This window comes from Ornithorhynchus anatinus, chromosome 10 (assembly GCF_004115215.2).
Source record: "Ornithorhynchus anatinus isolate Pmale09 chromosome 10, mOrnAna1.pri.v4, whole genome shotgun sequence".
Lineage (NCBI taxonomy): Eukaryota > Metazoa > Chordata > Mammalia > Monotremata > Ornithorhynchidae > Ornithorhynchus > Ornithorhynchus anatinus.
The window spans coordinates 15,525,814-15,553,663 of NC_041737.1; the positions used below are offsets into that span (position 1 = coordinate 15,525,814).

General features: G+C 44.5%; 1 protein-coding gene across 1 annotated transcript; it reads left to right on the forward strand.

Moving 5' to 3' along the window:
• Positions 1 to 3,339: 3,339 nt before the first annotated feature.
• LOC100082766 lies at positions 3,340 to 17,481 on the forward strand. The gene is made up of 4 exons (XM_029073738.1): positions 3,340 to 3,391; positions 12,199 to 12,356; positions 13,309 to 13,426; positions 16,275 to 17,481. Exons 1-4 carry the CDS (start codon positions 3,340 to 3,342, stop codon positions 16,676 to 16,678), a joined length of 732 nt encoding a protein of 243 aa, XP_028929571.1. The 3' UTR covers positions 16,679 to 17,481.
• The last annotated feature ends 10,369 nt before the right edge of the window (positions 17,482 to 27,850 follow it).

Consider the following 27,850-nt stretch of genomic DNA (forward strand, 5'->3'; position numbering starts at 1 on the left):
AGTACCGGGCACTGGGCTAAGTGCTGGGATAGATACAAGATAGGTTGGATGCAGTCCCTATCTCCCACATGGGGCTCACAAGTCTTAATTCCCATTTTACAGATGAGGTAACTGAGGCACAGAAAATTTAAGCCCTAGGTCACATAGCAGACAAGTGAACCAGGTCCTCTGACTCTCAGGCCTGTGCTCTTTCCACTAGGTCATGCTGCTTTAAATAATTCCTTCCAAGGAATTGGAAGTACTTGATGAAAATTCCAGTTTCATGGGGCAGCACTAAGAGGTTTGAGGGTTTGGAGATACCAGAGCTTCACTGTCTACATTTTAAGCTTGAAGGCAGAAACTATGTTTTTTATTGTGTTACTTAATTGCCAAGAACAGTGCTCAGCCAACAATAGGGACTCAATACAATGCTTTGCACACAGAAGGCGTTCAGTGCTCAGTAACTGTCATTGATGTTGATTGTAATTGACCTTCATTTAGTCCTAAAAAATCCGACCCCCCCCAAAACACCTCACTCTGAAGAACATTAAACTTGGGTGCTCTAGAAGTAGGATGGATTGGCATCCCTTCTTTCCCATTTAATAATAATGGTCTTTATTAATCTCCCACTGAGTTCAATGCAGCATACAAAGTGTTTGGGGACGATCAACAGAAACACAAGACTTGTTTTCCCCGCCCACAGGAAGAGTATACGTTTAACGGGGGAGGCAGAAATATTTTCAGTTAATTCCTCCAGGCAACTGGTAAGCCTGACCACAGAACTTTAGAAGAAACGTAAAACTTGAGTAGGAGATATAAGGATTTGATCGGTCATTCATTCGATCATATTTATTGAGCGCTTACTATGTGCAGGGCACCGTACTGAACGCTTAGAATGTACAATTCGTATCATTGATATATCTGACTTCATTGCTATGTCATCAGGAATCTCCCTAAGGTACTTTCATCCGTCTGCTTGCCCCGGGTACAGTATGTGCGCATTTTGAGTTACCCAATATAGACTTTCCTGCTGTGGTTGCCTAGAGACCCTTATCTGTGGGGGGCCTCATGTCCACTGCCAAATAACGTGAGACATTGACATGGCAGCTGTCGGGATCTTTAATCCCTCCCGTGAAGACGGAGTGCCAGCAAGTACAGTAGTTCATTTTAGTGCCGCTCCCTCGGATGACCACTGCCTCATCAGGACAGAGGAAACTAACCTGTGGATGATCTCAACTTTTGGAGCCCAAGACCAAAGCACCTAGGTAGGTTGGCATCTCTGCCTCTCAGATAAGACCCTCCCAGCTCCCTGCATGACGACGGTTAGTGTAAATTGTAGAGTCTCCTGGAAAGAAATTTGGGCAGAGAATAAGGGGACAACAGTCCCGGTTTGAGTCCTGCCACTAACTGCATATCCTTAGGTAAGTCAACTTTTCCTTGAGGAATGTGAGAGAAGTCAGCTCTGCCTTTCCTCAGGTCGCCTCCTTTCATACACCGTCCCTGTCAGGTAGGTGGAAGTACCGAGACTATAAATTCAAGGACTATAAATTCAAGATGGCACTAATAAGAGTTGCTCTAGCTCAGATTCAGATGCCAAAGTTTAAGCGGAAAGCATCAAAACGGTTATACTGCAGCCTTCGTTTTCTGAAGTTCCATTCATTCAGGGCACTAATATTTTCTAAGGTGAGGCCATTTACGATTTTCATATTATAATACTTTTTGCTTCCGAAATGCAGCCTGCTCATCCCGGCAGAGTGGAGGAAAACATGAAGAATAGAGGTTTCTAAAAGGTGCAGGGAAATAGTATTTGGAAATAGGGGATAATTACTAATTATTGGGACACTGGAAAGTAAGAACATTTTTCACTTTGGTCATGAAAGGAAACTTGTTTTCGAATTGATTCCGTTGTCCCTTTACTTTGATCGTAAGCATTTCTATTTCATTATGAGCAAGTGTGACAGTAACAACCAACTACACTTTCTAGTTCTATTGATTCTTCTGTCCTAAGAGCTGGATTTGCTTTTCACTTAATTTCCAGATCCCATTATATTATTTACATATATCTTTTTACTCCTGATTTCCTTGAGCTATTCTTTAAATTAAACTACATCAGGTAAATGCACTGAAAGTATTTTATTGAATCTGTATCGGATGAATCATCTTATTTTGGTACTTCAAAAAGTATATTTTATCCACCAGATATTCAGGAGATGGATATGAAATCATCACAGTCTAATAATCATTTGTTAACTGTCAAGTCCATGGAACCTGAAAATCAAGAAGGTAAATCACTTTGGCATTTCATTATATTTCTTATCTACTCAGAAAATAATTAGTAGGAAAAATAACATGCCTCTGCAGAGTTTGTTCATTTCAGTAATGATAAAGAGCTACGGTAGTTTTCCTAAATTTTTAATGAAGTCCATGTTTTATAATATGCTCATAACCTACTTACAGGCTTAGTTGATTTTTTTGAATTGGTATTTGGCACAAGGATCCTGTAACAAGTTTCTATTCTGTAGTGTCGAGGTAAAATTGTCAAAGCCAAATATGAAAATATGTACCAGAAAATGCCTATGTAGTTTTGAAGTTTTATTATTTGGAATACAGAAGGATTGTCTTTTCATAAATTCCCTAATAGGCAATAAGAGCTTTCTTCCAAATTATAAGAATAAATAAAATTCCAAGACAAAAAAAATTGAGGGAAAAGGTCAAAAAAGTTCATGCACTGAACTTTACACCAACCCTGGTAAAATATACATGATGAAGAACAAGCAGAAGTCACAGAATTATGATTTCCCTTGGAAATGAGACGTTTTCTGTTAGTCCTCGTTCTCCAAGTACCAAAGCAGATGACGGCACTGACAGGCGAAGGCCCCCAATGGTCGGGGAGTGCGTACCTGTAAAAGAGGTTGATGTGGGATGCAGAGTCCACCTCACCGTACACACACAGTTCCATGCTGTTGTGTTTGTTGTTTGTGACACCTGGCACTGTTTTTGCTGCTCCGCTCTATGTATGCGAGTGTGTGTGTACAATAGATGCGTATGCTCCTATTTATTGCATGGCACATGTTTGGATAATAATAATAAATTTGGTATTTGTTAAGTGCTTACGATGTGCCAAGGATTGTTCTAAATACAAGGTAATTAGGATGTCCCATGTGGGGCTCATGGTCTTAATCCCCATTTTACAGATGAGGTCACTGAGGCACAGAGAAGTGAAGTGACTTGCCCCAAGTCACACAGCTGATAAGGGGCAGTGCCAGGATTAGAACCCAAGACTTCTGAGTCTCAAGCCCATGCTCTTTCCACTGAACCTCGCTGCTTCTCAGATGAGTGCCCTTATCTTTTCTACCCAGCATGAAGGATATTTGTAAGGGTCAGTTGCTCACTACTGGCAAAACCATAGGTGGTAAAGCCAAAGACTGACGGGGCAGAGTCGATCAGATGACGTCCTTTTTTTGTGACGAGAATAGCATTCTAAATCTGTGAGTTGTAATGCTGTTCGAGGGAAAATCAATCAATCAATGGTATTTATGGAGCACTTCCTATGTGCAGAGTACTGTACTAAGCGCTTAGGAGAGTACAATACAACAGAACAAGTTCATAACAAGTCTAGAGGGAGAGAAAGACATGAATATAAATACGAAATTTATAACATATAATTTAAAGGTATGTACATAATTGCTGTGAGGTTGAGGGTGGGATGATGGAGAGAAGGATAAAGAAAGAAAGTTATATCAGAGTAACTCTTTAAAATCTCTCATTTAAAATACTTTCATGGGTAGCATTCCCTAACATTTCTTATCTTGTGCCTCTCGCTTTTCTGGCCAAGAGTTCATTAGCATTGGAAAGGGAACAAATTGTAATGGTGAAGTAGTGAAGAGTGACAGTGAGGTTCCTTGTGTAATGGTGAATCAATCAAGCAGTGGTATTTATTGAGCGCTTACTGTGCAGAGCACTGTACTAAGTACTTGGGAGAGTACCATATGACAGAGTTTAGCAGACATGTTCCCTGCCCATAATGAACTTACAGTCTAGAGTGGGAGACAGACATTAATATCGGTAATTCATGATATATAATTTAAAGATATGTGCATAAGCGCTGTGGGGGTGATGATCGGGCAGATATCAAATGCCCAATAGATCCACACGCAGACGACGCGGATGGGAGAGAGAGCCGACGAAACTATTTGATGAGAAGTTTAGTGAAAAGAGTAGGCGTCCGAACGCCCAAAATATTTCCCCGTGTGCGTCTATCTTCCCTTTGGAGAACGTGCCAATTTAAGTGTGTGATCATTAGGGAAAGGTTTTGTGACTTGAACCACAGCTGTCTGTCAGTCACCGACATTTTTGGAGTGCTTGCTGACAGCAGAGCACTTCATCAGGAGCTATGTTGCCCTTGTCTTGGCGATTCCCTTCGCTCCTCCCCGTCATTAGTGATTTACCGAGAGGAGCCGTTGGTCTTTCTTCCCTTCTGTGAAGGACTTGTGGGGGAATCGGAGTCATCCGCTCTTCATTTATTGTCCGGCTCACACCAAGTGACTTCTGCTTTTTTGAACACGTCTTCTTGGGTCAGGCTGCCTCAGTGGGCTGGCTTTGTTCCCAGTGTTGGCCGGATTGAGTTGCTTGAAAATGACCTGCAGTGATCCCTCTCTGAGAACCGAATGCTTTTCCTGTAGCCCGAGGAGGGCGGGCTCCAGGCTAGATTAGATTGAGCTCTACGTTCAGTGAAGTTCATGAATGACATCATATCGGGGGAACACCTTATAATAATAATGATAATGATGGAATATGTTAAGCGCTTACTATGTGCCAAGTACACTGTTTTGAGTGCTGGGGGAGATACAAGGTGATCAGGTTGTCCCACGTGGGGCTCCCCGTCTTCACCCCCATTTTACAGATGAGGTCATTGAGGCACAGAGAAGTTAAGTGACTTACTCAAAGTCACACAGCTAAGTGGCGTAGCCGGGATTAGAAACCATAACACCTCTGACTCCCAAGCCCATGTTCTTTCCACTGAACCATGCTGCTTCTCTAATGATGGTAATTGTTAGGCGCTTACTATGTGCCGAGCACTCTTCTAAGCACTGGGGTAGATACAAGGTAATCAGGTTGTCCCATGTGGGGCTCACGGTCTTCATCCCCATTTTACAGATGAGGTCACTGAGGCATAGAGAAGTGAGGTGACTTGCCCAAATTCACACAGCTGACAAGTGGCGGAGCCGGGATTAGAACCCATGACCTCTGGCTCCCAAGCCCGGGCTCTATGTACACAGTAACACACAGTTTGCGGTTTTTTAGTTCTCAAGCATGCTAACTTCCCCTTCCCTATCTCCTTCAAACAGTCCAACTGGGTTTATGAGCACTGTGAGGGAGGTATTCTGGAATGCCATCATGGTAGTAATCAATCAATGAATCGGTTGGAGTTACTGAGCACTTACTGTGTGCAGAGCACTGTACTAAGCACTTGGGAGAGTACAATACAGAAGAGTTGCTAGACTGGACCCTGATCCCGAAGAGCTAACCATCTAGTGGGAGTAATAGTAGCCACAGCAACATTTACTGAGCACCTACTGGCTGCAATGTGTTTGCAAAAATGCAATAGTAATGAAAATTGTTATATAGTAATGATAATTGTACTTTTTAAGTGTTTATTGTGTGTCAAGCACTGTACTAAAAACTGGGGTGGATACAAGATAGGTCAGGTACAAGTATTTCTGGTGTTGTATAAGTATCCACAGAGGACCGACCAGCTGAAAAATGGACAGTCTGATTTGAAACCAGAGGATCGGGTCACCTCAGTGACAAAGGAACCGGAGGCGGGGTGGAAAGGCAGCCAGCCTTTCTAGGGAAGAGCTTCGGAGGTAGAATTAGACAAATCGTAGACCAGGGAGTCTCTCTCTCCTTGTTATTGGGCAGATTAGCAGAACCCATAACTGTTTAGGATCGGTGAGACCTTAGAAAATCACGACTGTACAGTCAATTAATCAATCAGTCATATTTAATGAGGGCTTACTGTGTGTAGAACACAGCATGGACCCGGGAATCAGAGGACCTGGTTCTAATCCTGGCTCTGCTACTTGTCTGTTGTGGGACCTCGGGCAGATCACTTAACTCCCCTGTGCCTCAGTTAACTATAAAATGAGGATTCACCCAGCTCATTCATTCATTCAGTCCTATTAAGTGAGCGCTTGCTGTTGTACTAAGCGCTTGGGAGAGTACAATCAAAGAATAAACAGACACAGTCCCCGCCCACAACAAGCTTACTCCCTCCTACTTAGACTCTGAGCCCCATGTGGGACAGGAACTGAGTCCAACCTGATTATTTTGTATCCACTCCAGCACTCGGTACAGTGTTGTCTCATAGTAAGTGCTTAGCAAGTACCATTAAAAAAAAATTACTTGGAAAACTGAGCAAAAATAGCGACATGCATCTTCCTTAGCAATATTAAGCCTGATTTTGTTCAATTATCCAAGCTGCGTGGTCTTGGCTTTCGTGTCGAATAATAAGAAACAAGCTCCAAAAGACCATGCTTAATGTTTTTAAAATCTTTTGACTAGCCTTGATGATCCATTGTTTCCTCGAGTCTGTGTTTTGAGACCTCCTGGATCTTACATAAGAGAAGACCTAATTCTCCTTCCCGCAAGGGAGAGAAGATTTAGTTGATTAACAATAATGGTGCTTAAGAACAGTGTCAACCTAAAGAAATGCCACAACATCTTCAAGGTGCCATTTTAATCACCACAGTGCACGTAATTGCTGTTGAGGGAATCATTTAAAGAAAGAATCATAAATATGCTGAAATGTAGCAGAGCTCTATTTTGAAGGAGGGACTTGGTTTAATGCTATGTATAAATCTACAATCCGAAGAAGCTGTTTTAAAGAAAATGAAAGTCTTAGTTTTGAGTTGTTTGGGGCATCACGGGGAAAAGTTAATGGTCTGATCTAGTGAATACCCGGCTATTTGAATTTCAGCTATGCTCTATTCTTTTTTCTTGGCATCTACAGAATTGCTACCATGAGACTAGCTCTAGCCTTTAGAAGGTGGGGAAGTGCGGTGTCATTATTTGGTCTTTATTAAAAGCGGAGTCACACTGCCTAAGTAATTTTGCCATCTCAGCTGACAGAGCGATTGTGAAATCAGTGTTGTAATGAAAGAAGTTTTGGAAATGAAGGCCTTGTGACTTCGACTTTGCCAAAGTATCTCTTTGCCGTGACCATTTGTTAGTCTGAAAATATCTTAAATGCTGACTCTTATTTTTAAGGATTTCTTAGCAACACATGACCACCACTCCTGAGAAAACATCCCAGGTGAATGTCAGCTTCTTAATCACTTTAGGCTTTAAATTTGTTGAGACATAAATTTCTCTGAGAGTGTTCAAATGTAAATGTTATCTAATATTGAAATAGCCTTCATCTTGTTTTTCTGTACCAGGCAGAGGGAAACAGAGAACATTGTGACTGAGGTGAATCTTCTCTCGTATTGACTTTAAAACGGAAGCAAAATCAATTAAAAGTAGGTATTGTATTGAACACTGTATTAAGCTCTTGGGAGAGTACAGTACTATTAGTCGACACTGAAACAATCAATCAATTGTATTTATTCAGTGCTTACTGTATGCAGACCACTGTACTAAGCGCTTGGGGGAGTACAATATAACGGAATTGGTAGACATATTCCCTGCCCACAACTAGCTTACAGTCTAGATGGAGAGACAGGCATTTATTTAAATGAATAAATTACAGATATGTGCATAAGGGCTGTGGAGCTGAGTGTGTGGTAAATAAAGGGAACAAATCCATGTGCGAGAGCAACACAGGAGAGAGTAGGAGAAGAGGAAAAGAAGATTTAGTCGGGGAAGGCCTCAAGGTTTAGTCGGGGAAGGCCTCTTGGAGATATGCCTTTAATGAGGCTTTGAAGGTGGGGGGAATGATTGTCCAGTATGAAGTGGGGTGGAGTTCCAAGCCAGAACATGGATGTGGGTGAGGGTTGGGCCTTGCCCTGAAGGGGTATGCAGTCTATCAGAGAGACAGATGTTAAAATAAATTACGGATAGGAGGAAGTAATAGAGTATTAAGATACATACATTAATTTCTACTAGGGAGTGGTGTGTGTGAGTACCCAAGGGCTCTTCGTGGGCAGGGAATGCATCTGCTAAATCTGTTGCATTGTACTTCCCCAACAACTTAGTATAGTGTTCGGCACATAATAAGTGCTCACTAAATACCATTGACTGACTAAGTGATGCGCAAATGCCGCAGTAGCAGAAGGGGAAATATAAGGTAGAGAATTTAGAAATTAAAGCAAAGGAGTAGAATCTATTTTGTGTTTCAAAGGTTTGCTGAAATGAGTAGCCCAAACACAGGAAGCAGGTATGCCTTAGAACATGCTTTGATTTCTGTTCAAAAATGGTCACCATCATGTGGGAAAGTTTTGTGAATCTGCACTTCACTAAGGCTTAGAAAGACCTGCAGCACCTGACCATCATTCCTCCCATTTCAGTAGAAGTTTAAGAGTAGAGTACTGGCATCAAGTCTTCTAATACAAATGCTTTGTTGCATTGGCAAAATGTGGTATTAAAAATAATCAAAACGATGATAGATAAAGAAACCAATGAAGTACATTTTGAAATTCAGAAACATTGATGGAAAAAAAGAGCTTAGAAAATAGAATGCGCTCTTTCTAGGAAAGAAGGCAGTGAGGGAATACCACCCCACTTGGAAATCCTCCCCTCCTCCCTCCAGAACCTAGCATCTGCCAGAAATGGGAGGATTCTGGAATTTTGAAGCTAATGAAAGTGCCTATCTTACCTCTCATTCATAGCTAGCAGGAGAGATTTTCATGGAAGGAGGTGGTTACAGTCCCAGTGAGCCTGTACATTGGGGAGAGGGGGGACACATAATCTCTCTCCAGAGCCCCAGCAAGGCAACCATGAGCGATAGAGGGTAGACCAGTAGCATGACCAATCAATCAATGGCTTTCAACGTAAATTTGATTTCACCTGCCCAAAGGCTATATAAATTAAAAATTAAAGATGGTATTTGTTAAGCACTTGCTATGTGCCACACGCTGTTCTAAGCACTGGGGTAGATAGAAGATAATGAGGTTGTCTCACGTAGGGCTCATGGTCTTGGTCCCCATTTTATAGATGAGGTAACTGAGGCGCAGAGAAGTTAAGTGACTTGCCCAAAATCACACAGCCAACAAGTGGCAGAGCCGGGATTAGAACTAACAACCTCTGAGTCCCAAGCCCGGGCTTTTTCCACTAAGCCACGTTGCTTCTCCAGTGATCTGTTTCCAATAAAAACCTAAATTTGGTCATCCTGAGTGTGTGAGGGATTTATGTTAGGATCTTGACAGAGCTAGGTTATGTGAAGTTGGCTCTGGTTTTTTTTTAATGGTATGTGTTAAGCACTTACCACGTGCCAGACACTGTTCTAAGCACTGAGATACAAGCTAATCAAGTTGGGCACGGCCCATTTCCTAATTGCGGCTCTCAGTCTTAATCTCCTTTTTACAAATGAGGTAACAGGTACGGAGAGGTGAGTGACTTGCCCAAGGTCACACAGCAGAGAAGTAGCGGAGCAGGGACTAGAACCCAGATCCTTCTGGCTCCCGGGCCCATGATCTCTCAACTAGGTCATGCTGCTTTCCACATTGCGGTTGTCTTTGGAAACAGAGATTTTGAATATAGTCAGTGTGGGTAGTATGGGATTGAATTCCTGTAGCTGCCCCTTTTTTTCCAGAGAAAAGGAGCATGGAAAATATATCTACTAACCCTATTGTACTGTACTCTCCCAAGAGCTTAGTACAGTGCTCTGAAAATAGAAAGTGCTCAATAAATACCATTGATGATGATGATGATGATGAGTCTAGGCAAGTTTTTTGATGAATAAGAGAAGTGTCTTTAATTTGCCTGCTCAGTGGAAGTATCCATCATCACCCCTGCAGCTGTTGGGAAGAAGCAGTGACAGGCCCTTAAAGGAACCAACGAAGGAGAGGTGTCAGATCGTCTCAGTAAATATCCGCTGGCAAATGTCTTACATCACAGACGTGGAACCTAGAGAGCTGCTCCTGGGATTTACTGTTCTCCAATTTTGGCTAATCCCAGAGACCTCCTAAGACCCGTCCAAAACCTGTAACGTTTCCGAACGGTCGGTCAAAAGCCCCACGGGGACAAGTTCAAAGGAAGGTTAGAGAATCGATCGACCTTTCTTCTTTGCTCTGAAAAGCTAGGAGAGCAGAAGCTACCAGAAAAATCTTAGCAAAGATAAGCAAATGTAGTCAGAGGAAAGTTTCGAGGTTAAAATCGTCACATTTCAGAATTTCTTCAATTCCCGAAGTTGCTTTCTGAAAGCAGTGAGACCCCCTTGGTGCCTGGAAATGTGTAGTATGCAAGCAGGAAGTACTGTATTGGGTAGTTGGTTCTTACTAATATCATACAGCAGGGAGGAGTGGGAAAGCAGTGGAAGCTTTTAAAAAAAAATCCACATAAGAGACCCTGTTTTTATAAGCTCCGTTGGGGCAGGGTAGTTGTCTCTCGCAAGTGCTTAGTACAGTGCTCTGCACAAAGTAAGTCCTCAATAAATGTGATGGATTGACTGATGGATGGATTGAGTGTGGGATCAGCCCAGGTGGGGGTAATAATAATAATAATAATAATGATGATAATTGTGGTTTTCCTTCAGCGCTGTCTCTAGACTGTAAGCTCACTGTGGGCAGGGGGCGTTTCTGTTTATTGTTGTTCTGTACTCTGAAAACACTTAGTACAGTGCTCTGCACACAGTAAGTGCTCAATAGATATGATTGAATGAATGAATATGTGTCAGGCACTGTACTAAGCACTGGGGTGGAAACAGGCAAATCAGATTGGACACAGTCCCTGTCCCACATGGGGCTTACAATCTCAATCCCCATTTTACAGTTGAGATACCTGAGTTACAGAGAAGTGAGGTGACTTGCCCAAGATCACACAGCAGGCAAGGGGGTGGGGCTGGGATTTGAACTCAGATCCTTCTGACTCCCAGGACCGTGCTCTATCTGTAGGCCAAGCTGGGTGGAGGAGGTAGGCTCAGTGCTTTGGGAGAGAAGGGAATGGATGGGGCAGCTGTGAAGACAGAGGTTTGAAAGAGACAAAAGAAGGGTAAGGCCAAGTGGAAATAGCCAGTGTTCGGAGGTTAACAGATGTAGGGCGGGGGTTAGCATAAAAACAACCCAGTATGTTTTGTCATAAAATATTACACACCGAACTATTGTGGAGCCCACTGGTTATCTTCTGTTAAATGTGCTAATTTGTGAATAGGAGCTCTCTTTGAATTGCGGAAGTGAACTGTACTACTTTCCAATTCCAGCCCAAACTGGAAAGGTATTGCAGCAGTGAAGCCCAGAGGAAGAAATCTTAACTCTTGTGAAATGATCAAATCCAGACCTTAAAAACTAGAGTGCACTCTTCTCATTAATTGAGGTGGAAAAATTGCACAATGGCTATGCATAGGTTTATGCATACATACATGTTAAACACATGGATTAAACTTGCAACTGTGGAGAAATTATGAGCTAATAATAATAATTCAAGCATTTACTATGTGCCAAGCACTGTTCTAAGCACTGGGGTAGATATAATTAATCAAGTCGGACTCTTAATCTCCATTCTACAGTTGAGATAATTGAGGCCCAGAGAAGTTAAGTGATCACACAGCAGAAACCTGGTAGAGACGGGATTACAACCAGGTCTTTCTGACTCCCAGGCCTGTGCTCTATCCACTAAGCCATACTGCTTTTCAAAGCATTCATCTCACAAATTCAAATACTGTAGGTAGTCGAAATGGATAATTCCAATCCTTGAGCTCCCAAACTCAGGCTTCAGGTCTTAATTTTTCACATTCAATCACTGGTATTTATTGAGCACTTGTTCTATGCAGAGTATTGTTCTGAGTGCTTAAGAAAGTACAGTATAATAGAATTGGTAGATGCGATCTCTGCCCACAAGTATCTTACAGTCTAAATACCATCTATATTGCCCAATTTCAGGGAGTAATTTTCCTCAGCCCTCCACTTGCCCCTGATGCTGAGATAAGAAACTACTGTGCCTTTGTGGTCCATATTCCAAGTTAAATAGGATCCCATCACTCACCTAAGCCAGGGAAGTACTCATCAATCCACTCTGCATTTTGTCTAACAGTTTTGCTAATTTAGCAACCATTTTCATTTTCAGGAGAAAATGGAGACGAGCAGATTATTTCCGAGATAAAAGCAAGATGTTTCTGCCCTACCCTGGTAACAAGCACCTCTTGGGAAAGTTTTTCTTTTGTTGGCCAAGAAATCAGAATTACTGAAGCCACCGACTGCTTCGGGGCCGTAGTCTGGCCATCGGTATGATTTTATGTTAAATGACTCCGCTCGATGGCTCTGAGGGGCTCCTTGTTCTTTACCGACTAAGAGGATAATCTGTGGTCTGCGCCCTTGGATTAGTATTTTAGCTCAAGCATCCAAAAATAAGAAATGATCACCTTTACTAGATTGCAAACGCCACGTGGGAATCGTGACTTGCAAGCACTTAACGAATACCATTAAAAAAAGAATAATGCTACAACTACTGGTAGCGTAAATGTGGCAGGATAAATGAATGAATACATAATTGTAATATAAATCAATATGTACACCAGGGCTGAATACTGGTTTATAAATGTAGTGCTTAAGGTGGCTGACAGATTGGCACAGTCCGGATAGGTGGAGATTAGTCGCTAGATTGTAAGGTTCTTGTGGGAAGGGATCATGTCTCCCAACCCTATTGTACCATACTCTCCCAAGTACTCCCCCGAGATCCGAAAGAATACCATTAATGATGGATTAGTCAGGAACTGGCTCCTGGAGATGGTGTTGCAGAAACCTGAAAAGTTCTGCCCCATCCTATTTGTTTCGCTCCAGTCAAATATTAAAAACCAAGTCAATAGTACCATCGATCTAATCACCTTCACAAACGTGTAAATTGAGGTAGCCCCAAACCCTCTTCCACTGGGGAAACAAACCATCGCCCAAATCGCTTCTTCCCACTCTCTCCTTAGAGCTCTTGCCGTGGGCAGTTGTTTCCTCAGAGATCTGATGAAGACTAAAACGCTAAAGCTCAGGTTTCCAGGGAAGACCACCAGGGATCTCCTTGCTGAGGGGGAGAGATGGATTGAGTTCATGGAGGAGTTTATTTGTTACCTTTAGATCCAGTTGCGTTGACAGTGTTCATAAAGTCTACAATCGAAAAATAAAGGGGAATCATTATATGTTACATCTCTGGGTCAACACAACACTTCCGTCCTTCTTTTCCTCATAGGCTCTGGTGCTGTGCCATTTCCTGGAAACAAATGTGAGGCAGTTGGATCTGGTGGACAAAAATGTCATTGAAATTGGAGCTGGGACAGGACTGGTGTCAATTGTGGCCAGTTTGCTTGGTGAGTGAATGTTGGATGGGCTGGAGGGAGGAGCCTCAAGCACAGATACCAATGTCCATCGCTTCTCCCCGACAGCTTTCTTGAGCATGGGGCTTCCAGGAGGAAAGTGGCAGCCTGTCTCTTGTCTCTCCATGGAGCTGGATTAGGACTGGAATGGAGCTGCCGAGATGATGGCTTCCAAACCAAAGCCGGTCCCCTCCCATTAGGCTCAGCTTCCCCCCGGTCCTTCTGAGTTTGAGGATCTTTCTGTTTCCCATCTCTGCGTGAGAGCGTTTCTTCCCATATTCTGCAGAACCAGCTACCCTCCTGTTGGCCCTGGTCCTCAACCCACCCCCATTCACGACCCTGCTGGATTAGGGACTGGGACGGGGCTTGTCTTGTCTCCAACTGGTCTGGAACCACGCCCTAGCTTGGCATTAGGTCTTGGCTTTGGGGCCTACCCCTCCTCCCCAGCTTGGGCTCTTTCGGGCCTGCCTCGGTTGGGCCTCACCTCTGGGACTTGACATTTGAGGCCTGCAGCCTGGAAGGCTGTCTCAGGCCCTCTCTTTATTTGAATGTCTCTCTCTTCCTCTGGACTGTAACCTCCTTGTGGACAGGGAACACGTCTCCCAATCCGGTTATTTGTACTCTCCCGGGAGCTTAGAACAGTGCTCTGCACACAGTCAGTGCTGATTACCACTACAAACTTAGGAAAGTACAGCACAGCAGAGTTGGTAGATGTGATCCTTGCACACAAGGAGTATAGAGTTCACAGCGCTAGAATGGTAAGTGGATTTTCTAGCGGCAGGGCTTCTCACAAGCCCCTCACTGTAGATTCTCCTGATATGAACTAAGTCGTTACCTCAGTCTTCGCTTCTCATGAAGCTGGGTCTGCCATTCCAGGAGAGCTCTGGCATTGGCGGTGAAGCAGGGCGAGGCTGAGGAGAAAGATTCGGGGTTACCCTTGTGCTTGCCGACTTGCTTCTTTTCCATTCTCTGCTCTCCCTTTCTCCAGGTTGTTGGGAGCTATCCCACAGTACTGTGCTGTCTCTGTCCATTCTCTCTCAAACCTTTTCTGTTTCCATTTTCTCTTTCTAATTAACCTTCCATTTGTTTGCACGGTACCCAGTTCCACCTGGACATGCCTGCTGGTCCAAAGCAGACACCTGGACTTCTAAAACGTCCAGAGGAGTCCAGGACTTGGAAAGCCATTCCAAAATTTCCAATATCAGGAAACAAGTGAATGCTTCTACACAAGTCAGAGACTCTCCACATCCAGAGGCCAAGGTTTTCCAATGCGTGTGCTTGGAAACAAGATTCTCATGAAGTTCCTGGCAATATCGGGGACTGTTGGGATACTCTCTCTCTCGTTTTTTTGGCAGAAAGGAAAGTAGGAGGGGGAACAGTTGATCACCTACCTGGGCTTGATTGACACGACTGTGCTAATAATAAATAGTACTTACAATAATAGTGGAATCTGTACACTTAATATGTATTGAAAACTATTTTAAGAGCTGGGGTAAATGAAAGATAATCAGGTTGGACACGCGGGGCTCACAGTCTAAGTAAAAGGGAAAACAGAATCCTCATGTTATAGACCAGGAAACTGAGGCACAGAGAAGTGAAATGATTTGCCCAATATCGTAGAGTAGTCAAGTGGCAGATCCAGGATTAGAACTTAGATCCTCTGACTCCCAAGCCTGTGCTCTTTTTACTAGACCACGGTGGGGGGGAAGACCAGGGCTTGAGAAGAAGACAAATGGATCCGTCCACCATAAAGTTAAGAGAGGGACCGTGTCCCTCTGGCCATGATTTGCCTGCATGGCTGTGTTTGCAGGATAGAGCTGCCCAGGGATTGGCCCGCTGGAATATTGGACACATTCCGCTGGACTGATCCCGGGGTGGACCGCGTCTGGTTCCGAGTGGCTCCGAGTCAGCCTGGAATGCTGCAGATGGGAGAAAAGTAACACAGGAAGGCCTTGCTCAATGACAGCTGTGTGAACCGCCTGCCATTGCCCTCGCCCCCTGCCTTTGGGGTCCAGCCTGGTGGAAGGGGTCCTGCCCGATACACGTGACTCAAACACCAACTTTGAGAACGTTGAGATCCCTGCCTTAATGGCGGCTGGGACTACTGTGACCTTTAGTCTGAGTTCTGAGAATCCTCAAGCCCTTATGCTCCTTTCTCGTTTGTTGTCATCTTTGGCTTTTGTATTTTTGGTGTCCTTTCCTTAAGGGTCTGTTTCCCACCCCCTACTTGCCATCACTCTTAGATTGCCAGCTCCCTTGGCAACCAGGGACCATGTTTGTACCTCGTCCATTTATTTCTTTCCCAGCGTCTTTGCACATAAAAAGCGCTTAATAAATGTCACCGTTACTGCTATTACTACGACTTCACCCACCCAAGATTTCCCGATGTGAGTTTTGAAGCCAGTCTGACTCTGGAAGTACCTCATGCCCTCCTGAATCCGTTGCCTCTTTGAGGGCCCCTTCCTCTTCCCTTCAGTTTCATGGAGGCCTCCCAAGTTAAGGGGTAGGGCAAGATCTAGTGGAGGAGAACAGTCTTTCGCACAAGCTTTGCCCATTAGAAATCTTGACCTGACCCTCCCTGAGGGAGGGGGATCAAACAAGTTCTTTGCTGTCCACCCGTGAAGGTTTGGCTAATTGAACTGTGCCTTTTGTACGGTAAGCTAAGTCGCTGAATCAATAATCAATCAACAATATTTACTGAGTGCTCACTATGTGCAGAGCTCTGTCCTAAGGGCTTGGGAGAGTACGATACAACCGAATTGGCAGACACGTTCCCCTCCTGTAACGAGCTTGAACTCCACAGCCGGTGTGTCACTCTCACTGTCGTTCTTTTGCGCCCCAGGTGCCCGGGTGACTGCCACGGACCTGCCCGAGTTACTTGGAAATCTGCAGTACAACATTTCTCGCAACACAAAGACAAGATGCAGGCACCCACCCCGAGTGACCGAGCTGTCCTGGGGCGTCGACCTGGACCGCCACTTCCCCCAGGCCTCCAACCACTTCGACTACGTCCTGGCCGCTGACGTGGTGTACGCCCACCCCTTCCTGGATGAGCTCCTCGCCACTTTTGACCATCTGTGCAGCGAGAAGACCGTTGTCCTCTGGGTCATGAAGTTCAGGCTGGACAAAGAAAACAAATTCGTGGATCGATTTCGGGAGTCGTTCGACCTTGAGGAGATTTCCAGTTTCCCCAGCTGGAGCATCAAACTATATAAAGCGGTGAAGATAAATGGGAAAGATATCTGAACTCACTGCCGAATAGTTGCCCGGAGCTATTTTTAATAGAGATGGTTCTAAAGAGGATTCGCCGACCCAGCGGAGGGATGGTGCAGAGAGAAGTCAGTCGCAGGGCAAAGGGTAATGCGAAGCTGTTGGAAAGCCTGAGACAAGCACTCTGATGACCCAGAGGTGTAGGTTAATGAATAGTAATCAGGATAATTATGAGTGGTACTAAGCCCTTCCTATATGCCATAGGACTGTACTAAACTCTGGGGTAGGTACCAGATAATCGAATCAGAAGCAGTCCTTGTCCCAGCTGGGGCTCCCAACTTTTAAAAGTTCTGTGGGGAACCAGAACAGAAAACTCAAACTTGCGTCCAGCACTGAATCTCTCCAGGAAGGGTATAGTTTCATGGGGCTATTTAAGGCCGAAGTAGAATTCCAGGCAGGGTGTCTCACACATTGCTGTCATCAGAAACCAAGAGTTTCTTCGACTATTTATGCCCACTCAAGCCTGCTGGTGCGTAGGGAATGTGTTTACCAACACTGTTGTGTCATACTCTCCCAAGAGCTTAATACAGTGCTCTGCACGTGATAAGTGCTCCATAATTACGATTGAATGAATGAATCCTCGATAAATACGATTATCTTAACACAGACATTGCCCCAAGCTAAGTGATAACAGTACAGAATGTGGTTCACATCATCTATGGCTAGTTGTCTTCTATTTAAGGAGAGCGTGGCTTGGTATCCCAATACTCTATGTTCAGTTTAGGAATGGAGAATGTCCAACCTTTTTTATTATATGATAGTTAAGTGCTTACTATGTTCCAGACACTGTACTAAGCGGTGGGATAGATATAATAAGATAATCAGGTTGGATACAGTCCCTGTCCCACATGGGGCTCAGGGTCTTAATCCTCAATTTCCAGATGAGGTACTTGAGGCACACAGAATTAAGTGACTTGTCCGAGGTCACACGGCAGACATGTGGCAAAGCTGCGATTAGAACCCGGGTCCTCGGATTCCCAGGCCCGTGGTCTTTCCACGAGGCCGAACTGCTTCGATGGGCTGATGATCTTGTATCTACCCCAGCACTTCATAAAATGCTTGGCACAGTAAGTGCCTAACAAATACCACAATGATTATGTTAGCAGTTGTCCTTGAAGATAACTGCCAAAGCAGAATCTGTGGTTGTCAGAAGATGCTTTTTAATAAAGATGGCTCTAAATCAGGCAGCATTTGTGGTTGATGGAACTCTACAGTCATTATTCTTCTTGAATTATAAGTACATCATCCCTCCTCTTAGGAGAGACGGACAGTTGGATGGAAGTGAGGTTACAGACACTTGCTGGGTTTGTAAAACTAAGGATGCTGACCACCATATTGGCTCAGTCTTCCTGATGACTAAGTAGCTGGGTGATCCTTTACGTTGCCGCTCTTCCACTGGTGCTGAGCGGTACTCAGCGGTACTTGAGAAGCAGCGTGGCTCAGCGGAAAGAGCACGGGCTTTGGAGTCAGAGGTCATGGGTTCAAATCCCGGCTCGGCCACTTGTCAGCTGTGTGACTTTGGGCGAGTCACTTAACTTCTCGGTGCCTCAGTTACCTCATCTGTAAAATGGGGATGAAGACTGTGAGCCCCACGTGGGACAACCTGATTCCCCTGTGTCTACCCCAGCGCTTAGAACAGTGCTCGGCACATAGTAAGCGCTTAACAAATACCAACATTATTATTATTATTATTACTCCTCCCAAGGGGCCCTCCTCTATTTTCAAGGGCAAAGTGGGGAAAGGACGCAAAGAGGTTGTCTTCCAAATCAATCATTCAATCAGTGATATCTACTGAGCAATTACTGTGTACAGAACACTTATAAGCAACTGGGAGAGTACAATATCACACAGTTGCTAAACGCGTTCCTGGCCCACAGAGAACTTTAATAGCTTAGGTGGGGAAGCAGAGCAGAGGCGTTAAAACTCACGGGCAACAATGTCTTTGAACTGGAAGTTCAACTCTTCAATTTCGTTAGGCCTAAAAAAGTCCCGTTTAAGCCCCTGGGCTGGATCAGGCCTGTTGGATTCAGGTGACAAGCAAGGCCATTTAATAACTGCCTTATTGAATGGAATATGAAATAAAGTAGAAAAAAAAGTTGATCTTTTGGAGGCTGTTGTGTTTTAAGTTAGTTTGGACGTTCCAAGCAACTCCCATTTCCAAACATCACAAACCTGGGACAAATAAACATGAATTTAAAAAATACAGACGGAAATATTTAGGCCTCTAATCCTAATCTATAATATTCAGAAATGAATGCCAAGTGCAATTGAAAGCTTTTTGTTGAAAAAAAATTGTAATCCCAAATATTTGAAGTTCTGTGTGAGTGCACACAAGCGCTTTAGAGATTAGAATAAAGCCCAAAGCAATTAAAGTTGAAATGCAAGTGGTTCAGAAATCAAGAATAGGGCATTAAATAACACTCAAGATGATTACTCTTATGGGGCAATGTTCTGGGGCTTTGGAGCAAGTCCAGTGCTCCGAACTCTTGTAAATTGTTTCTACTGGACACTGCTAAACAATTGTTATCTATTTGTGGTGGAATGGAGTCACATCTTCCTTCTCTGTTAATCTTGGCTGGCCGTTGCTCATCACTGCAGCCAAACCTAACGGCATCAACTGTGCCCAGGAAGCCAAACGATGGAGTTGGGCCTTGTGTTACCAAATTAACTGCTGTAGCTCATTCCGTTGGACCTATTTTTGGAGGCTCGAATGCTTCATATAATCCTCAGAGCCCCCATAGTATCTCTCTCTCTTGCTCTCTCCCTTACTCACACGCACACATATACACCCAGAGCCTCTTTCTATAAAAGGATTTGAATGTACTTGGTAAAGTCACAAAAAGCTGCTTAAGCAACTTCAGCTCTGAATCCTTTGCTACTTAAAAGTTAAAACAAAGCTTCTCTCTGCCCCATCTTTTCCCCTTAAATCCCAAACTCCAGAGCTCTCCTTTTCTAAAGCCCCGACCTTGTCCCAGTGAATGTCTAGTGGAAAATGTTATGCAATGCTGGGAAGTTTAAAAATCTCTGATGGGGGAATATATGCATTCAGGCATGTACCAGCCATGCAAATAAACTCTCCTCACATACCTTAGACCTAAGGATGAGCTCAATGGAAATCGGGCAGCAAGATTTGAAAGAATGCTGTGTACTCAACTCCTCCTTTCTCTGTCTCTCTGATTTGATTTGTAGAGAGCGCTGCCTTTTTAGGGGAACTCGGAGGTCTTTCCGGCAAGTGGTCAGTTCATCTGGTCTTGTGCCCGGAGAGGGGCAGGAAAGGGGAATGTGGAGGTGTTAGAGGGAGAAGAGATGATTTCGGAGATATTTATTGGAGAGATGATGGAATTTTTGTGGATCTAATTATTTTCAAGAACTCTGCAAGTCTGGCTGGTCTCTTTTGAATAAGCCTGGAATATTTCATAAGCTCTTTTTAATATTGTGATCCTCACAAATCCAGGTTTTGTTGTGCTTATTAAAAAAATAAATCTAGGCTAGTCTTTGGGAAGTTGGCTTCAATATTCATTTATTTGTACCCTCCTAGGGATCAGAGAAGAACAGGCTACATAATCACATGTGATAATGATAATGTCAGTGCCACTGTTAGCATGAATTAATTCTTGGCCAGATTCACTCCTTTTATTAAGTTTCCTGATACGTAACAAGACTGTTTACTCAGGATTATAATTGACAGCTTGACCTTTGCCCTCTGCTCTGACTGATTTTTATGGGTAGAGTTCAAAGAGCAATCTTCTTCTTCCCTGAACTTACCGTAGCCAGAGTTTCTTTCAGTCCTGTGACAGAAGTCTCTCCCATAAACTCAACCAAGACATTTGCAGGCTGCAGCGACTATATATTAGACAGTTCTTTGCACGGCTCTCTGCCTGTGATGAAAAAAATGCTGGATTTGATCACACGCGACAAAGCAGTACTAGATCTTTCAATTTGTGTGGAAAATTGAGGGGAGTTATTTTCTAAGGGATAATGGTGGAATGTGATATGTTTTAGAAGGGAAAGCTCAAATTGGAATAGAATGAGTCCACATTTGACATTTCATAAGGCATCTGAACATTAAGCCTTGAAAATTCACCAGGTGGCTGAAAAAATGTTGGTTTTTACTTTCGTGGAAATGACGTTCTGCTTCCGTTCACCGCCACAAACCTCCGCTGTCCTTCGTTTTACCTTTTCACCCTATTTTTCACTCCCCTTCCTTTTCTGGATGGCTCAGAGTGATGCAATTTCAGTTTTATGTGTGGGTCTCCCCTGGGGTAGACCGACAGAGTGACTCTTCCGACCATTACGCTTCACGAAGGTTTGTAACTGAAACCACTGGGCATACCAAATAATGCAATTGTCCTTAGGTTAAGCACTTGTGAAAACAGCAGCGTGGCCAAAGAGAAGAGCATAGGACTGGAAGTCAATTGACCTGGGTTCTAATCTCAATTCTGCAACGTCCCTGCAGTGAGACCTTGGCAAGTCACTTGACTTCTCTGTGCTTCGGTTTCTTCATCTGTAAAATGGGGCTTAAGTTCCCATTTTCCCTCCCCCTTATCCTGCTAGACCACCCTGGGAGAGGGACTGAGCCCAATCTGATTGTCTTGTATGTTCCTCAGCACCTAGCACAGTGCTTGGCTTGTAGAAAGCACAGAACAAATACCACAATTAGGGTGATTTATACTTTTATCCTTATCCCTCCTAGGTGAAAGGACAGAAATCAGGAAGCTGGTAAAACAGCGAGCTGGGAAGACTGCAAACAAGCCAAGCCAACCAGCTTCATATTAAACTAACGGCGGAGAGAAACAGGGCAGAACAATGCTCTATCTTAGGGGAAAACATCACATTGTGCTCAGGGGATGATAGTCTAATTTACATATTATTTTATATAAATTTGCATATTGAGTTCAAGGGGTCCTGAGCAGGCCTATTAAAATAAAATAATTAGGTCAAACTCCTGCAGTTGAATTTCCTTCTGCATCCCTCCCTCTCTCCTTCTTTCCCTCCCTCTCTCCTCTCTCTTAGTTCCTATTTTCAAGGGGTAGTTTTCATACGCGGCAAGCAGCGTGGCTCGGGGAAAGAGCCTGGGCTTGGGAGTCAGAGGTCATGGGTTCGAATTCCGGCTCTGCCACTTGTCGGCTGGGTGACTGTGGGCAAGTCAATTCACTTCTCTGTGCCTCAGTTCCCTCATCTGTAGAATGGGAATGAAGACTGTGAGCCCCACGTGGGGCAACCTGATGACCCTGTATCTCCCCCTGCACTTAGAACAGTGCTCTGCACAAAATAAGCGCTTAACAAATACCAACATTATTATTATTATTATTATACCAGAATGGGACGAGCTGCCTTGCCAGGAGAATTCTGGAACCTTCCGTTTAGCAGCTCTGGCTGAGGGCAGCTGGGAACTCCCCGAGCCACGGCCACCCGGGGAAGCATTGCCGACACCCTGCCCGGAAAACCCAGTCCTCCCTGGCTGTGTGGAGGGCACTGGGTTTTGGGGTTTTTTAATGGTATTTTTAAAATGCTTACTATGCTCCAGGCACTGTACTAAGCAGTGGGGTAGATACAGGCTAGGCTAGTCAGCTTGGACAAAGTCCATGTCCCACCTGGGGCTCACAGTTTTATTTACGAATTGACGGATGAGGGAACCGAGGCACGGAGAAGTGAAGTGCTTGCCCAAGGCCACACAGCAGACAAGCAGTACAGCCGGGATTAGAATCCGGCCCTTCTGACTCCCAGGCCCGTGTTCTACCCACTGGGCCACGCTGCTTCTCATGCTGCTGACATTTGAATCTGCAAGTGACCAACCCAGCCAGATGAGCCTGATGGGTTAACCCCGGGCGTACTGCCTGGCTCCTGAACTGCAGAAACGTGGCACCATGATGATTTCTGGGGCAGCGCTGGAGAACTGGGGCAGATCCCAATTTAAAATCGCCCCACTTGCTCGGACAGATAGACGGTGAACACGTCCGTGTTGACGGAAGATGCTGGGTGAGTGTGATGCGTATGAACTTGTAAGCCCCGGGTCTGTTAATGAAAAGGCAGGGAACGCTTACAGAGGATCTGAATTGGGCAGAAATAGTAACCTTTTCTCACCCATCGGCCACTGAAGCAGTTTGACCCTTGCTTCAGGCTTATCGGAAGGGAGAGACAAGGAGCAGGTGATATCTGATACCACACCTGAGAAGAAGCAGCGTGGCTCAGTGGCAAGAGCCCGGGCTTAGGAGTCAGGTCACGGGTTCTAATCCCGGCTCCGCCGCTTGCCAGCTGTGTGACTTTGGGCAAGTCACTTCACTTCTCTGGGCCTCAGTTACCTCACCTGTAAAATGCGGATTCAAACTGTGAGCCCCACGTGGGACAACCAGCTCACTTTGCATCCCCCCAGCGCTTAGAACAGTGCTCGGCACATAGCAAGTGCTTAACAAATACCAACGTTATTATCTCAAACCGAGCCTGTGTCACAGGACCTAAGGTGGAAGAGCTCTTGCTTGGGTGGGAAGGGTCATGGTGCTGGAGGAAAGTGGAGCCCTGATGTGCTGAGACCGAGAAGCAGCGGGGCTCAGTGGAAAGAGCACGGGCTTAGGAGTCAGACGTCATGGGTTCTAATCCCGACTCTGCCACCTGTCAGCTGTGTGACTTTGGGCAAGTCACTTGACTTCTCTGGGCCTCAGTGACCTCATCTGTAAAATGGGGATGAAGACTGTGAGCCTCACGTGGGACAACCTGATCACCCTGTATCTATCCCAGCACTTAGAACAGTGCTCAGCACATAGTAAGCGCTTAACAAATACCAATGTTATTATCCTGGCAGGGTGACACGGCCTTCTAGCATAGAGGACACCACGAGGCTTCTGAGTAGATGTTTATAAGTAGTCTATGGTGCTTAGTAGAGAAGCGCTGGTCCTGAAGACATGACCTATTATCATATAATAGCCAGAGATAAGCAGCTGACATGTTGGAGAAATGGATTCTCCGAGCTTAGCAGAAGGAGCCGTTATTGGAAGACGTTATTAAGGGACGGTAGGACTCGAGCCGACACTATAAGCGGGGGCTTCGTGTCCTGACATTTTATCAGACTGTGGTATGCAAGGAGGGGATTAAAATGCTGAGGGTGGAGGGACTGACGGAGGTTATGATTTCCACCGCTGAGATGCTTAGGGAGGACGAGCGGTCTGAAGATCTGCTGGAATTGAAGAAAAGGAAAAGGGGTATGGAGAGGGAGAATAGAAAGGGATCTTCCAGGCACACCTTTTAATAACTGAGCTTTAGAAAGTTCCTTTCGGTGTGGAAGATAAGAAAGGTTTCAGCTTTATGGTAAACGCTACTGGTCAGGGCCCAAACCCGTCCTTGATTCTGACAAAACCAGGTCGAGATTGAGCTCCCAAGTCGACTTCCGAAAAGACATTCAGGTACAGCAAGTAGCCACTGGGGGTCCCCAGAGATCTGCAAAAACCAAATTTCCTCTTCCAAGAAATCTGAAAATTTAGGAAAAAATAGATTTCAACAAGAACATTAAATTATGAAAGATTACATGCAAATGAATCAGAAGCAGTAAGGGGTAAATACACAACGGCATAATGCAATAAGTATGTGGTGCTTTCTTCCTTAATTAGTGATTGTTTAAATTCCAATGCCCTTTCCTGGTAACGCACACCTATTATGAAGAGAATTTAGGAGGAAATGGGAAAATAAATAACCATTTGGTCCTGTATTGTTCATTTATAGGCCTCTGACTCCTCTACAGGAGGAAGGAGAGAGTAGGAGAGTGTGAGAGCGAGAAAGAATAGCAATAGGAAAATGAGAGGGGTGACAGGGAGGAAGGTAGAGAGTAAAGGAACAGAGGGGATGAAGATGCGGACTTGGAAGCTGGGGGGAGGAAGGAATGAGGAGAAATGAGAAGCCTCGGACTGCCTAGATTTCTCTTTTCATTCATCTCACTGAGGAAGAGCAACTATGGACTCGTCTCCATGGTTAATTGCTACTGTTTGGTTAGAAGATGGGCTGGGACGCCCTCTGCACCATGACCATTTCAGTTGGATATATAGTGACTTGACAGATCCATTCTTTATTATGACATTTGAGGGCTCAGCCCCTGAGGACACAATGTCTGAACCCCGAAATGAAGGAGAAAATAACTCCCGTCAAAAATACATGAAAAACAGTGTAGCCAGGTGGAAGGAGCACAGACTTGGACATCAGTAAACCTGGGTTCTAACTCCACCTCCACCACTTGCCTACTATGTGAATTCAGGCAAATCACTTGACATCTCTGTTTTCTCATCTGTACAATGATGATTCAATACCTGTTTTCCCCTTCCTCTGGGCTGTGAGCCCTGTGAGGGACAGGGACTGTAACCGTCCTGATTATCTTGTATTTACCCTATCTTGTATTGGCACATATTAAAAGATATCATAGTTGTTATTATTATACATCGAATAAGAGAGGGCAAGGTCGGAGCACAAGCAGGGGGCAGATGACAGAGGGTATCAAGTTGAGAAAAAATGAATCAATGGTATTTATTGAGTGCCTACTATGTGCAGAGCAGTGTAGTAAGTGCTTGGGAGAGTACAATACAACAGAATTAGCAGACACGTTTCCTACCCATAACGAGCTTACAGTCTTGAGGAGGGGACAGACATTAAACTGAATAAAAAATTCATAATTTATAATCGCATTTCTTACCCATTATGGCACGGACTTGATGTCACCATCTTCCTACTTTAATTCAGTCACCCCTTTTCCGAATGCCACACACCAGGTTGATGGATCTCTCAAGTGTCACTTGTTTAGCCACTGTCTACTGAGGGGATCGAATGCTATTGTGGGGTTTGTGAACACGGATTAAGAAGTCTTGATTTGTTTTGTTTACTTCTCTTATAGCTGAGATGAAACAGAGACACTTCCATTTGTGATCCATTGTGGTCTGAAACCACAGTGTAGTCTGGAAACTCATGCTACTGAGGTACCTCCGTGATTGGTCCAGTGGTTGGGACACAGACTGGCATTCATTTATTCATTCAATTGTATTTATTAAGCACTTATTGTGTGCAGAACACTGTACTAAATGCTTGGAAGAGTACAACATAACAATAATAGGCACATTCCTTCCCCACTGCTTGCCAGCAGTGGAGAGCAGTGAGATTCCCAAGGTAGTTTTTCTGTCTCCTCTCTCCTCTTTGTTACTGAAGATGGTAATTTTAGGGGCGTCTTTGAAATTAAGTGGTATGTCCCATACATCCCTGTGTTGAGCAGAACATCCCTTTGTAGCTTTTAGCTGATATATTTCAGATGCAGAAACTCTGCCGTTTTCCCAGCTCTCTTTAACGTGGTAGTGACTTAGTGAAGTGTTGGAGAGAAAGCCCCCTCTTCACATGATGGCAGGCAAACTACTCTGCAGAGAAGAATCCTTAACAGTCGAAGGAGTGTTAAGGCGATCACTGAAGTATTCCTGCCATCTCTACGATTGCTTCTTTGTCAGAGTTGAGTGTGTGGAGCCATCTTTACACTTTCACTTCTCCTATGATAGCGTGGGTGCACTTCAAGATGGAGTTCGGGGTTTGGTTTCCACCTGTGTAGTATGGTTTCTCTTCAGCCTTAGCATTTCATCGTTCTCACGCTTCTCATTTCTTTCTGTATTCCACGATGGAGGTTACAATAAACATTCCTTGCATCAGGGTTGTGAGAATCATTAAGATATTACTGATATTTTGCTTGTTTTCTAGCAAAGACCTCTTTAGTTTCAACGCCGGCCTGGAAGAGAACATTCTTTAAAGATGTAAGCTCGATGTGGACGGGGAATGTGTTCATCAACGTTTTTGTATTTTGCTTTCCCAAGTGCTTAGTACAGTGCTCGGCTCACAGTAAGTGTTCACTAAAGACCCTTGATTGATTCACTGATTGATGTCCAACTCATTAGGAGAGGCACGTGGAGTTTCTTGCCCTAATAAAAGTGAAGTTCCTTGAGAACTTCTTCATCCTCCAGGAATTTGATATTCTGGGATAGTTGGATTCCACTGTGATGCTTTGGCTTTAACATTAGAGAATTAGCATGTCCCAGTGAGAAGAGGCCAGGCCTGGGAGTCAGAGGACCTGGATTCTAATCCCAACTCCACCATTTACCTGCTGTGTGATCTTGGGCAAGTCACTTAACTTCACTGTGCCTCAGTTCCCTCATCTGCAAAATGGGGATAAAATACCTCTCTGTAGCTCTGTCCCCAACTTCTAGATTAAATGAAAAACGAGGAGGTCGACCAACAACCAGGAAAGTTAAAACATATTTTTACTTGGAATTCACTCTGGAGAATTTCATCCAGCCCTTGACTGCCATCCTCCCTTTTTCCTTAGAGATGTGTCCTACAGAAAATGTGCAGGAAAAAGTCATGCCCTCAGCCTTTGCTCCTATTTTTACATAGATGCCGGGGTTCCGGTCCTCCGTTCTGGAAAGCAATGGTGGCAGACTGCTCCTACGACATCCTCCAGCGGATGCGACAGAAATTGCCAATTTAAGAGATAGTGAATTACTTCCACAGTGGGCTCCTTTTGATCTCTTGGGTTTCCCACTCCCCATTCCTTCCCCCAATTTCTGGGAATCATTGCTTTCTGAGAGATATTTTCTAGGGAAGTTTACTTCCTGTTCTACATCATCATCATCAGTGCTATTTATTGTGTCCTTACATTGTGCAGAGCACTGGACTTAGAACTTGGGGCAGTCCAATACAACAGAGTTGGTAGCCATGTTCCCTCTCCACAATGAGCCTACCTCTCCCTCCAAAATAAAGTAGGGGATTTAAAAGACTGGCTTTGGTGACACCCGCCGCCCCCCACCAGGGGACGGGTTCTCCATGATAGAAGGCCTTGTTCCAAGCCTCCAACCCACAATAGGGCAGAACAAATGGTCCTGATTGGACCCCTCCCCTTGCCTGTCCTGGCCATTTTCTACCCGGTGACAGCTGTTTCCATCAGCATCACTGTGATATGGAACTGCTGGGCTTGGGAGATGAAACCAAAGACAGTTCTATGGAGACAGTGACCAGTTCTGAGGCCTGTGCATTTGGCAGGCCTTCTCCAGTCTGATGATCCTGAGTCCAGCTCACCCTAATTATACTGATTCACCCCAAAAAGTACTTTTGGGGTGGGGTGACACTCCTTTTCTATCTCAG